The sequence below is a fragment of the Colletotrichum graminicola genome (assembly GCF_000149035.1).
Source record: "Colletotrichum graminicola M1.001 genomic scaffold supercont1.55, whole genome shotgun sequence".
Taxonomy (NCBI): Eukaryota; Fungi; Ascomycota; class Sordariomycetes; order Glomerellales; family Glomerellaceae; genus Colletotrichum; species Colletotrichum graminicola.
The window spans coordinates 303,397-317,593 of NW_007361059.1; the positions used below are offsets into that span (position 1 = coordinate 303,397).

The 14,197-nt window shown below is 35.8% G+C and overlaps 2 protein-coding genes and 1 non-coding gene across 3 annotated transcripts; 1 reads left to right on the forward strand and 2 right to left on the reverse strand.

Moving 5' to 3' along the window:
- Window positions 1-516: 516 nt before the first annotated feature.
- GLRG_13254 lies at window positions 517-598 on the forward strand. Its single transcript has one exon. It is a non-coding gene; the product is annotated as a tRNA-Ser (tRNA).
- Window positions 599-812: 214 nt separating this feature from the next.
- GLRG_10081 (malate synthase A) lies at window positions 813-2,654 on the reverse strand (the record flags this gene model as incomplete). Its single annotated transcript, XM_008100766.1, has 5 exons — window positions 813-861; window positions 922-1,151; window positions 1,210-1,761; window positions 1,814-2,238; window positions 2,294-2,654. 5 exons carry the CDS (start codon window positions 2,652-2,654, stop codon window positions 813-815), a joined length of 1,617 nt encoding a protein of 538 aa, XP_008098957.1.
- A 410-nt stretch (window positions 2,655-3,064) lies between these two features.
- On the reverse strand, window positions 3,065-5,374 carry GLRG_10082 (fungal specific transcription factor domain-containing protein; the record flags this gene model as incomplete). The annotated part of the gene is made up of 7 exons (XM_008100767.1): window positions 3,065-3,675; window positions 3,729-3,863; window positions 3,931-4,155; window positions 4,234-4,382; window positions 4,439-4,563; window positions 4,616-5,187; window positions 5,246-5,374. Coding segments are annotated over 7 exons (1,946 nt in total), but the record flags the coding sequence as incomplete, so codon positions are not given.
- Between the last annotated feature and the right edge of the window lie 8,823 nt (window positions 5,375-14,197).

The window sequence follows — 14,197 nt, forward strand, 5'->3', positions numbered from 1 at the left end:
GCTCTATAGAAATGCCTAATGCAACCTTGAGCATACGGGTCACCCACCCAACTCATGAAATCATAGACATCATCGGAAACGATTAGAGCATCATACTCGCTAGCAATTAGCACAAGATCGTTGCGTAGTCTGGACAAGAGCGTTATTCTGCTAGGGTTCGAAAAGGTCGGAACGAGATAGATGACATATTTGTAGATTTTCCGGCACGATCTACCTACCTTTAATGTCGGTTCGTCAGCTTGATCGGCTTTGGAAGTTTGTAAGCGCAACCTATGCCCCAGCATATAGGCTGATGTTGAGTAATCAAATGACAAGTAACCCATTCGCAGCAGAATTCTTGTCTAATGTCAACGGTTTCTAGCCTCGATTAGTACATGTAGTAGTATTTAATTCGTGGTGGTCGACTGGCCTGGCTTTTATTCATCCTTGTAGGTCTTCCTGCTCCATATGCAAAGGGCTGAGTACTGGGTATCGGGCCGAAATGAACATCCCCACTTGGAAGCACAGTGTTCCCACGGCTTGGTGGCAGAGTGGTCTAATGCGCAAGACTAGAAATCTTGTTCCTTCGGGAGCGTCTGTTCGAATCAGGCCCAAGTCGATTTTTAATACGTTTGACTATTTCTTTCCCGATAGTTTTGTTTCTTGATTTGTCTGAAAGAGTGACGGTTCTAAGCGTGGAGCAGGCAGCGTCACAGCTATTCAGTTTAGGAGACAATGCTTTGATATCGCTAAGCGCCTAACATACTTTTATACAATTTAAATGGTTCCCAAAGCTAGCTCATTAATCATAAACTCTGTAACCGAATCCTTTTCTAAAGCTTCCAGGATGGACCAATGGACGTGATTTCATCGTAAAGCAAACTGTAAATCAAGCCCAGTTATCATCACACAGCTTACAAGAATGGACAACGGGCTACTTACGTGGTAAGAAAGTCGGCATAATCCTCACCTGTCACTTGCGGCCGTAGGTACTTGGCCGCCAACTCGTACTTGTTATTAGCGGGCGCGGACTTGATCAGTTCTTTCGTGACGTTGTCGAGTATGTTGAGCATCGTCGCCTTGTCGAGTTTCGTGCCCTCCGCAGTACTGACGCCGTGACGGACCCACTGCCAGAGTTGCGAGCGCGACACCTCGGCGGTGGCGGCATCCTCCTGGAATCATGTTAATTCAAATGTCTGAAACTCAATAATATGAGGTTTTCCAACTTACCATCAAATAGTTGATTGCGCTGCAGCCAACGCCACGCAGCCAACCCTCCATATATGCCAGAGTAATGTGCAGGTTCTTCCTCACACCATCATCAGTGATATTGCCAGGGACAACGGGGTTGAGGAGGTCATCGCGTTTGACATCCACCTCAGTTCGAATAAAAATTTGGTTTGCGGTAGGCATGTGCTCGTTGAAGACCTCACTTGCGATGGAAGCCAGCGCAGGGTGGGCAACCCATGTTCCATCATGCCCGGCTTTGACTTCACGAAGTTTGTCGGCACGCACGCTGTCCATCGCCTTGGCGTTGGCCGCCGGGTCGTCCTTCCTGGGGATGAGGGCTGCCATGCCGCCCATGGCATGCACACCACGCTTGTGGCATGTACTGATTAGCAGCTTAACGTAGGCATCCATGAAGGGGACGGTCATAGTGACGTCGGAGCGGTCGGGGAGAATGAAACCAGGGCGGTTGCGGAAGCGCTTGAGGAAGGTAAAGATATAGTCCCATCTGCCGCAGTTGAGGCCCGAGCTGTGGTCTCTAAGTTCGTAGATGATCTGTGAAAAGATGTCAGTACCCGTTCTGGGGACGAGTGTGGGTATCACAAACCTCATCCATTTCAAAAACAGCCGTGATAGTCTCAATCAGAACAGTACCGCGAATCGTACCCCTCGGGATACCAACGTAGTCCTGGGCCATGTTGAAAACGTCGTTCCACAACCGCGCCTCAAGATGGGACTCCATCTTGGGCAGATAAAAGTAAGGACCAGCCCCACGGGAGATGAGCTCCTTGGCATTGTGGAAGAAGTACAGCCCAAAATCGAAAAGAGCGCCGGAAATGGGCTCCCCGTCGACGGTAAAATGTTTCTCGTCCAGGTGCCAGCCGCGCGTTCTAGCTATCAACGTTGGAAGAGCGCGGTCGGTTCTGAGCTTGTACTCCTTCTCTCCGAGCCGGAAATCGACTTGGCGACGGATGGCGTCATACAAGTTGAGTTGGCCGTAAATCATGTTGTCCCACGTTGGACCGTTGGAATCTGATATTATGTGTAAGTCTGGGAACGACTCTTTCGGACCGCAAAGCCGACTAACCTTCGAAATCGGCCATATAAGCCCACACATCAGAGTTGAGCGCGTTGACAACCATCTTTCTATCTGTGGGACCGGTGATTTCAACCCTGCGGTCAACCAAGCCTGGCGCAGGCGCGGCGCCCTTCCATTTCTTGTCGTCACGGATGTGCTGGGTTTCTGGTAGGAAATCTGGTAGGCGCCCATTGTCTATTTCAATCTGACGCTGAACACGGAGCTCCAGCAGACGCTTGCGAGTTGACTCGAAGGAACGATGGAGAATGACGAGAAACTCAACGGCATCCTGGGTGAGAATCCGGCGGGAAGCTTCATTGCCGGCACCGAGGATGGAGACGCTACCTAGTATTGAGCTTGATTGAGACATTTTGGACTTTCTCAAAGTTGAATGCGGCAGAAATCGTGGTTCACTGACGACTGCTAAAATGTGCTATGGTATCACTCTGGTCTCTTGGAGCGATCCCCTGAGTTATTAAGTATTCTTTCCATGGTTAATGGCGCATCATCCTCTGCTCGGCTATCTTCCGATGGTGTTCTACTTCTTCCCCGTGCTTAGTGATGCTGCTCGGCTCGGCAGCCGAACCGGCGTCGGATGAAACCCGATTGGCTCCGCTCGCCCTTCCCGCCGACGGTCGAGCGGAAAGTCTCTATCTAGCCTGTCAAGTCACTGCCCAGGTGTAATTCGCACGTAATTTTGCTATGGAGTTATTTCAATTCAATGTTGATGGTAAAGTTACTGCGTTAATATTGCTTATGATTCTGTCTTAACTGCCATTGCTATGAGCCATACCCACCCGGTGCCATCATCTTTTCTAACTCGGCCCAATCGAGCTGATCAACTCCTGTAAGAGGCAGTGTAGGGTCATTGAAACTGTTGTAGATGCCCTCAGCAGCCTCCAATCCAAAGGCCTGCTCAAGATTCTCGTCCAGATTCAAGCCAAACAACGTATCCGACCCATAAGTATCCGCGCCAGGTCCTCCAAACATCTCACCCTCCCACGATGGCACCGAAGAAGTCGGCGTCAGTGTGGTCAGTGGCATTTGGGACGTCGACGGCTGCCCCGACTGTTCCGCCAATACTGACCCGGGAGTGTTCCCCACGTGGGGCAGCCCATGTGCTTCCCCGGATTCTCCTCCCATTTGTACGTCATGGTCCCTATCGAAGGCTACTACATTGGCCCACACATGAGCCGAGAACTGCCGTATATCCTTGAGGCGCTGCGCTGCCGCATTGTTGCCAGCCTGGGACAAGTACTCCATAAATTCGATGGCTTGAAATAGTTCTTGTGGCGGTGGTTTTTGGCTATCGTTCTTGTGTGCAAAACCGCGCATGATCAGGACAAAAGAAGCAGCAAAAGCCGCGTCTAGGTCGAAGAAGGCGAACGGTGCTGAGTTTCTTGTCAATATTATTGTCATCAACCATCCGAGAAACACAACTCACCGATTTCCTCTTGCCTCTGCATAGCCATGAGAATTCGAATAATCCTCAAGGCGGATTCGTTGCAGAGCAAGCAGAGCTGAGATATTGCTGATGATACTGGTCCCTGCTTTTCTGTTTTTTGAACCTTGTCCTTCACTTTTTGCAGTAAGATAGGTCTGATGCAAAGAATGATGGCCTTTCAGTCAAACGTATGTTAGCATACAAGGTGGCCCAGAGGAGTAACATGCGAGAGGGGAAGGGAGCCAGCTTGCCTGAAACAGCCTCAGATACAGCGATGCACCGGCCCTGGTGACTTCAAACTGCTTGTTGCTGAAGTCTATGGAAAGGTTTGCTGGTATAGATCGGCCAGTGTCATGAAGCGACTGGAGAAGGTTGCGCATCTTCCGGACAAGGTCGGCTTGCGATAAGGCACCTCTGCTGTACAGTGCTGTAGTCCATCTCAGTGAGCCAACTCAACCATGACAAACTAGCAACGAAAGTGACGATGGAGGCTGAAACCACTTACACGACATGATCTCGCCCGTTGTACGGGCAATCTGTACATTCACGTTGAGCGGTTCAGGAGAATCGAAGCCCGGCGACGGCCCCGGAAGATCAAAGGAAAGGTGGCGATCATCGACAGAAGCCGGACGTCCAAGCCCTGCGGATATGCGTCTGACGGAAATGAAGTCAGCTCGTTGATCTTTCGGTTCAGTGGCCAGGTAACGTACTGGTCCAACATATATACCGTCCACCACACTCTCATTCGGTGCGCTCTCTCTGAGGGAAGGCATTTTTGCTCTGAGAATGGCAGGTTACAGCCTAATGTCAGGGCAAGCCGCACAGTTATTCCCACCTGTTCAATTGTCAGCGCTCGTGGTTGGGAAAGCGGCCAGTATTACGCTTACGAAGAAATATGAATCGTTTTTCCTGTCGTTCCACTGCAAATATGTGGTTGCCAGGCAGAGAATCTCGAGACCGACAATACCGTACTCGCTGATGCTGTGCAGTGGCGGAAGCCGTTTCATCGCTTCTGCGAACCAGAACGCTCCCGGAGGACCCCGGACCTCGCGGGGATCTTCCTCCATCAACTTACCCATTGCCATTACCAACAAGTACAGAGTGAACCACGGAGTGTCCATTTGCCTGGCACGCGAGGCCTGACTCTGGAACAACAACGTCATGTTATCGGTAAACGTTCGCTGGTCTAGGAAGTGCTGTGTCACGCCCATATATGAATTGAAGAGATCCAAAAGCCGGTTGGACTCGGCCTCCTTGGGAAAAGCCTGGTGAGGAATGCCCTTGATCAACTCATTGGTGGAAGTCCACTCAGGGGTGAAAGGAAGGTCACTAGAGTCTTCGTGCTCCAAATGTTCCGGGACATCCTTCTCCGGCGAATCCCGATCTTTGCCATTGTTTTCATGGAAAAGACTTCTCAAACGCTGCTCAAAGAGAGGTCCAGGCGCGCTCTCTATGGATGCTATTTCGTCGGAAATTAGGCTGGGAATGCAACGAGCATGAGGAAAGAATGAACATACCATAACTTGGAGGTGGCACTTCACCGGTCGGTTCAAAAGGCGCAATGCCGCTTGGACTGGAATTTGATACTGCGTTGGACACGCGCCTTGACTGAGGGATGGGGTATGGGCGTGGCTGTTTAGAGAGCTCTATTGAGGTTTAGACTCGAGGGTCCTCCGAAATACTCTACGGAAAAGGGAATTTTCAATTGTTTTCATACCTTTAATTTGATCTTCATATCGTGATAAGGTTGCTCTCAGCTCCGATACGTAGCTAGCCATTGCGTCAGCAAGGAGGATGGAGAAGTCCGATTTCGGAATCAACCTACGATTCTGAATACCGCTTCCGCCCATCGCCAAACTCGCAGTCTAGATTGTTCCGCGCACAATTTCTACAAGGCTGTTCCCCGGAACATTTCACCTTGCGTCTCCTGCAAGTATTGCATCTGCATACCGCAATGTCGGTCGGTCAGTCAGCCCGTCATGTGGCATAGTGTGTTATTGCTGGGGGAACAAACTGACGCATTTGCGGACCGAGCTTTGACCGCTGCTTGCGGAGGCATTGCAGCTTCGTCGTCTGCCTCAGACTTGACGTGGCGTTTTCTCTTACGGCTCGAAGACGAAGATGAAGCCTTGATCACATTGAGAGACTGCAAGATTTCGTCTCAGCCAAATTGCAAAAGTCTTCATGTGATGCGCGCTGGTGTTGGGTCAATTGAGTGTGGGACCGATAAGAATGACTCGCCTTAGATGAGGGGTCCGGGGTTGGCGAGCCCCTGTAACTGCTAGTCGACATTGTACAGTGTATGAGGGTAGCCCGGATAAGCAAAACATATGCAGTCGTGTATGCGTTAAATGCAACAGGCAGGACTTATGCAGGTTCTGAATCCCTCCGACTCCTGATAAGGTCGCTGAGCCGTCCGTCTGTGCTTTTTGTAACCAAGAGTCTTGGTGCCATACCACATTAATCATGAGAAATGACGTCTATGGTAGCTTGTGTGAAATGGTGATTGGGTTTTCTTCAATGATGTTTCGAGAAAGAAGTCCCGGTTCAACAGGCTTTGAGGCAGCGTGGCCATCTTATCCATAGACACATGGTCTTCGGCACTCATCCGAGTCGATGGCAGCACATTTCTGATGGATCCACCTTCGGCTTCAGTCCCCGTGCGGGCCCTGACATCATTATCCATGTCATGGTCAAACTATCGTGTTTGTCTAAGCGCTGGTCCCGAAATCAATATCCGTACCGAGTTCTGAAATGGCATGTCTTATTTATTTCATGTTGTTTAATTTGATGAATCCGCACAATTCCGTCTAGGGACGCGGCCAACACGGTACTAAGCTCGGCCTGCTTCCGAGATGGAAATGCCTACCCCTCCTACTCACGGCTTAGGGCAACAGCCAATGCCTGAAACTACCACTTGGAAGACGCAGTAGATGCCTTCCGTCTTTATATGATTACCAGATATTACAATTCCTGATTCTGCAATAGCGTTCGCTTTTCTTCTTCACGGGAAACATTGCTGGCACTCTTGGAATACCAGGGTTCAGATTGTTGTAGACATCTTGGGAAGTGCTAGATATGCAGCGATAGCGTTTGGATTTTCAACAAACATGGCGACTGTGGCCTGAGCCTAGCCTTTACAATAGTCGGGCGATAGCGATGCTTGCAAAAAATATTCAGAACTAACAGGCGGCAGAAAGGCACAACCACTGCCTAATACAACCCACTAAAGCTGACGTGAGATAATCTTAGAGGGTCAACGCTGCTTAGCACAGTTCAAGCTGTTAGCCGTAATCAAATCCCATAATGTCCTATGACTATTGTCAAGTCGTAGGGATTGTAATAGTTAATTAAATGTATTATATATAACGTACATGCATAGCAAGTGGCCTACTTCCTGTCCTTTCTTCCTCTTTAACCTTTACACTAGCATTTCTCTACGTACAAATATGTAATCTTCTTTAATCAAAAGCCGTATTATCCTTACTATCTAAGCTATTAAAAAAAACCTAAAAATATCTATATAAAACGTAGCTACTATCTTTAAGGTCCCTTAATCCTTACTTTATTACTAACTTACTAGACGTATTATATAAGATAAAACATATCTAAATTTAAAGAAAATAATAAAAGTTAAGGAGAAAGTAATTCTTAAGAGGGTTATTAACCTAATTAATTAAGGGTTTTCTCTATAATAAGAGGATATATAAAATATAGCTAACTAACTTCTAAATATATATAATATAATATATATTAGACTTTAATAAGTAAAGAACTTTATATTATAATAACTATAATTAAAAATGTAATTTTAATATTAAATTAACTATTAAAAAGCCTTATCTAAAGATCTTATAATTATATAAGGCTAGCTAATACTTATATAAAATATAATTATAAAGTATAAGATATAAAATTATAATACTTATAATTTTAATAAGACTAGGTTTTTAATAAAAATACTATTATATATAAAGGTTATTATAACCTCTAACTATAAGGAAAAGCCTTATATAAAGTAGCTTAGTAATTAAGAATAGGTTTTTATTATTTAGAGTATATATATAGATAGCTAGGTAATACCTCTATATATTATTATAAAAAGTAAATATTATTTTCTCTCTTAGTACTAAAATAGCTAATTTCTAGCTAAATAGTATATTTACTTAAGTAAAAATAAGTAAATAATAAATAAGATTAGCCTAAATTAGTTAAACTATTTTAACTAGTATATAAAGTCTTATATAAAAAGTACTTATTAACTCTTAATTCTTAATAGCTATAAGAGCTATAAATTAACTAAATTTAATAATTTTTATAAAAAATATAAGATTATTACTTTATATATACCTCTCTATTTATTATATAAGCTTTAGCCTCTTAATATAGGTTATTTTAGCCTATTAAAGCTTTTATATAGTAAGGAAATTAAGAAGATAATATAAATATAGATTTTATATATTATAAAAAATAACTTTTCTCTTACTTTTAAAGTAGTAATATTTACTATAATAAGGGAGAAAAATAAATAAGCTAGCTTTAGATAGGCTAGCCTTATACCTTTTACACCTAGAATAGTTATTTTTTACCTAGATTTTATACTAAATATACTAACACCTTCTAGCTTATATCTAACTTACTTAGGCTTATAGGACCTAAAGATACTAACTATAGCACTAAAGGGCGTATAAAGTACTAGCTTACTAAAAAGGAAGATCTAGAGATATTAAAGGAGCTTACTAACACTAATATATAAGGTTATTAACCTCTAAGTTAAAGGTATTAGTAAGTTAGTATATAGGTTTACTCTTATTAAGGCTAAAAAACTTAGACTTTATATAGAGATAAATATACTAAGTAAGCACTAGAGGGCTAAAGAGACATAACTACGTTTTAGAAGATTACTTAATATAACTAAAGTAGAGGCACTATAAGGAGAAAAAAAATATTAAAGCTAGAGGTAAAAAACATCTTAAAAAGAGGCTTATATAGAAGGTAGTAAACTATATATATAATTATATAGTAATTATAAAAAAGCTAAATATGATATATAAACCTATAAGGTAGTTAAAGATAGTAATAAAGAAGATAGTAATAAGTAGTTTTAATTAATTTTATATATTATAGCTTAATTAACTTATATAAAAGGTATAGAGAAAAAAAGAACTAGGCTACTTACTATAATAAGCTACTTACTATATATATAAATTATCTAAAATAGAAGATAAAATATAAAGTAGTTATTTAAAAAGCTTATTATTTATAAAAATATTTTTCTTTATTTACTTCTTATTACTATATAGATATACTTTATTAAAAAAGCTTTTAGTTTTTATATTAGTAAAAAGAATTTAAGAACTAATCTAATTATATATTTCTTTTTTTATTTCCTTATCTATAATATTAAAAGATTTATATAGTTTCTATAATAATCTATTTATAGCTATATTTTATATTTCTTTAAAATAGTAAACTTTAAAGTTAAATATATAAATTTATATAATTTACTAAATAATAAGAGCACTAAGAATACTACTAGTAGCTTTATTAAGCTAGGCTATAAGGGCTTAGGCGTCTATTTCTAGTAAAAAGTATTAACTATATAAATATTATATGCCTACTTTAAACCTTTAAGGACGTTATAAAGCTTCTTTTCTTTAGTATTATAGGTTAGCTTTACGCTAGCCTATATTTTACTTTTAAACCTAGATACTAGTTTCTTATTCCTAATAAATTAACTAAGAACTTTACCTAACCCTTTAAAGCTAGCGTCTACTATAAAATAAACTTAGTTACTTTTTTTACTATAGTTAATAAAAATTAGTATAGGTACTATTATTAATCCTTTCTTAAAAGTGTTTATTACTTATTATTATAGTAATCTCTAGTTAAAGTATATATCTTTTTAAAGTAGTAATATAAGTGGTTTTACTATTATAAAAAATCTTAGACCTAAATTTAGTAAAAAAGAGGAATATCTAGAAGAAACCTAAATTAGTAGTACTAGTATTAGTAAGCTATTTATAGATCTTAACTATTTCTTTCTAGTTTAGGCTATAGCTAGAAGTTCTATAAATATAACTTATAATAGTTACTGCTATTTAAACTTACTTAAATTTAACTATAGATATAGTTAACTTAGTAAGATTAAGGTTAACTAAGAGTTTATTAATATTTATTAAATACTTAAAAATAAATCTTTAAATACTAAGATAGGTAAGAATCTTTTTATTATTCTACCTAGAAGTTAGTCTCTAGATTATAATATTATTAATAAAGACTTTATAGTATATAAGAATAAGATTATATAGTATCTAGAATATAATATACATAAACTAGGCTACTAAATTTATAGCTTTTTACAGTAAAGTATAATACCTTAAGAGGCTAAGTAGTATAATAAAAGTAGTTATATCTTAGCTTTAGACGTCTAAAGAGACTTAGTTATATCTTAAGATAATATTAATTAAGGAAAGCAGCTAGTATATAGTAAAACCCTCTAAAAGGTTATTTACTATAAGAAGAAGTCTACTTTTATATATTATTATATTATTAACCTTTATAACTAAACTAATTAGCTATACTTTAATATTTTCTTTATAAACTAAATAGAAAAGATTTTAATATATAGTATAGGTTTACTTAAGTAGGCTTTTCTTTAAATATTTCTTTAAGATCTTAATAACCTTTTTCTCTAAAGCCTATAGAATTAGAATACTTATTTTTTACTACGCTTTATAAGGTATAGTTTTAATAGTCTATAGAGAGGTAATAAAAAAGTAAAAAGATCTATAGTAAGTAGAATCCTATATAAAAGCTTTCTCTTTAGCGTAAAAGATTACTACTAGTAAATTCTTTTCTAAAGGAAGTAAATAATCTACTATAGCTAGTATAGCTTTAAGTCTTTTTTTTATTAAATAAAACCTTTTCTTAATATCTAAAAACTTAAATATAATTAGGTCTATAAATAGGCTACTAGTATTAGGTTATAGGTTTACTTTTACTTATTCTTAAGCCTTAAGTTTTTATTTTAGGTTACTTTTAGCTATTAATCTATTTAATAGTATATTATTTACTAGGTTAATTATTTTATATTTTATTTTATATATAGTATAGACTTCTTTTATAGGCCCTTAGCTAGACGCTTATAGTATAGAAGTTAAAGTTTTAGGCCTTTTAATTATATTATAAAAGGCTATATGTAGCTTGTTATAAAAATTAAGACTATTATTATAAGCTAATCTTTTAGGTTTTTATTTAGCTTTCTTAGTACTTATCTTCTTTTAGGTCTATAAATATAAAATAAAGAATTTAAGAAGTAGCTATTATATACTTTTATATATTTTAATAACTTTATAATATCTTAAGTAATTTATTATAATATAGTTATATTAAGGCTCTAACTATTAACTTAAGGATTTCTTTAAAAGTAAGGCTATCCTCTTTTATAATATTTATAATCTCTTTATTATATTCTAGTTAGGCACTAATGTTATTAAGTATAAGTAAAGTAGCTATATTATATATTACTTAGATTTAGTATATATACTTTAAAAGTTAAATACTTATTAAGGTTATATTAATCTTTTTTTTTTTTAATAGCGTAATTAGTTTTAAGAAAGTCATTACTTATTACTATAGTAAGAATCTTAGTAATAGCCTCTATTCCCCTTCTTTATAAGAACTAATCTTACTTATTAAATTTATAAGAACTAGTCTATATTACTAATAAAATTAAGGAACTTAGTAGTTAGTCCCTTTATATAAAATAAAAAAGAAATATAAATTTTAAAAGTTTAGACTAAAACTAGCTAATAATCTAATTTTAGGAGTACTCTAATAATATATAAGTCTTAAGGATAAAGGGGGCTTTAAGTACTAAATCCTTATTATAAGTCCTAGTAAGGAAAATAAAAAAACTAATATAATTAATATAGTTACCCTTAAGATTAATATTATTTATTTTTATACTTAAGAATTATATATAGTATATATAATTAGTAATACCTTTAATCCTAAGGTTAGTTTTAACTATTTTACTTTAAAGCCTAATTTATTAAACAGAAGATTTACTAATAACGTTAATAGTAAAGCTACTATCAAGAATATCTTTAATTAGTAGGTTACTAAGGTGTTCTAAGGTAATAGTAAGCTATAAATAGATTACTATAAGGTTATAAAGTATAATACTCCTTAGTATAGTTATTAGAAAATAGCTAGCCTTATAGTTAAAAGTATTTATCTCTTTAAAGATAGTATTAATTAAATTAACTTTAAAATTAATTAAATAGGTTTAAGAATTCTTTATAAATAACTTTAGTATTACCTTTAATATTAAAAAAAATAAATAGTGCCTTAGTAAGGTAATTCTACTTATTTCTTTACTTACTTAGTATACTATTATAATTTCTTACTTTATTAATATGTTATAGTAAGTGCTTATTAGTAGCTATAAAGATATTATAGGCCTTCCTAGCTAGCTTAGCTTTATAGTACTTAATAGTAGCCTTAGCTTACTAGTAGACTATATAGTTATATCTAGGCTATACTTAGTAAAAAAAGCTATTTAGTATAAAGACTTTATTATTTACTTACTTATAAAGTAGCTTAAGTGCTAAGCTTTAGCTTCTTTATATTATAAATCCTTTATATATAGTATTAAATAGCTTCTAGCTTACGTAAATAACTAAAACTAGTTAAGGCTTATTAGGTTAAGGTATAATATTATCTTTAAGTTTAATAAGCTAATTTTATATATTTAGAGGTAATTTCTAAATATTAAATAAACTTATAGACTTCTATTATTATTAAGTTTTATAAGGGCTTTTTTTATAACTAAGAAGCGTAGTCCTCTTAATATTATATATATATTTTATTAACGCTATAATTATTATAAGATAAAATAGGGTTATAAAGTCTTTAATAAAGGAAATCTTTTTTAATTTATTTTAATTTATATATATATTTAACTTTAGCTAGGTTACTTAGTAGGCTAAGTAGGCCTTAAGCCTATTACTAAGAAAAGAATATCCTTTAGCCTAAAGTATATATTATATAAAATTATAGCTTAAACACCTATAAGCATATAAATATATAAAAAAGATAGTAGTTTTATCTAGCTATTTCTTTTTATATCTTTTATTAATAAGACTAGTTTTTATATACACTTTAAGGTTATTAGTAACACTAAAGTACTAAGATAATAAGTAATAATAGTAAATACTATAAGTAATATATTATTAGGCCTATTTATAGCTAATAACTATATACTATACGTCCCTATAAAACTAGTAGACGTTATCTATATAAAAGAAGTTATAATATTTGTTATAATGTTAACTATCGCCTAGATTATTAGCGTTATAATTAACGCCAATCCAACAGAGAAACTATAGCCGATTGACTGTGGATCTACCAGGAGATCCACAGGGTATTACCTGGCGATTTCGCCGCATAACACCTATAGATAGTTTCTCTTCTTTACGTATAATTTAGAACCAGTATATCCCCCTATTATTTGTTAATTACCTATTAATACGTACGGTTAACTATATTACTATCCTAGTGATTCTAACAGTATTATTATTAGTCTCTTTAGGTTCCTTAGTAAGAGCTATAACTACCTCTTTTTTTACCTTAGCTATATCTAAAACTACTACTATAACTAGAACCTCTTTAGCCTTAATTATAACTATTATTTTAGGTCTAATAATTAGAATTAGACTATTATCTTAAATCTAAAGTATTTAGATTTCTAATATTAAAAGTTATTAACCTATTAGCCTATAAGACCTACTATATAGCTACCTAGACTTTAGCTTATATACTAGCCTTATTAATTAATATATTTTAAAAGTTATATACTAGTATGTTAATAAGAGTAGTACTAAATAAGGCTACTATCTAGGTAGTCTTATTATTTTTTAGTCTAGCTAAGATAGTCTTACTTATTATTATTAGCACTATAGTAATAAATTAGGTTATAATATCTCCTAAGAGCTACTATAAGGCTAGCTACCCTCTAGACTATACTACTAGTGTATTTTTAATATCTAATTATAACTTTAATAAAACGTCTATAACTTTATAACTTAGATTTTAGTAACTACTTTTATAACCCTTTATAAGAAACACTAGAAGATAATATATATAAGCTTACTATCTACTAGCTTAGTGTCTTCTTAGGCTTTTACTTTATATTATAAGGTTTAAATAGTTACTAGGAGGGATACTATCTTACTAGAATTACTATTATTAATATAAGGTCCTATAGTAAGGTTTTAGATCTTTTTATTTAGGTTTTAATATATTTTTAGGTCTACTAATCTAAAGACCTTTATTAACTATTTTTTTATTAACTCCTAAGTAAACTATCTAAAAGTAATAAATTTAACTACTAATAAATAATCTAGAATACTATATATATACACTTCCTTAATTTTATTAATTAGATTCTTATACACTAGAAT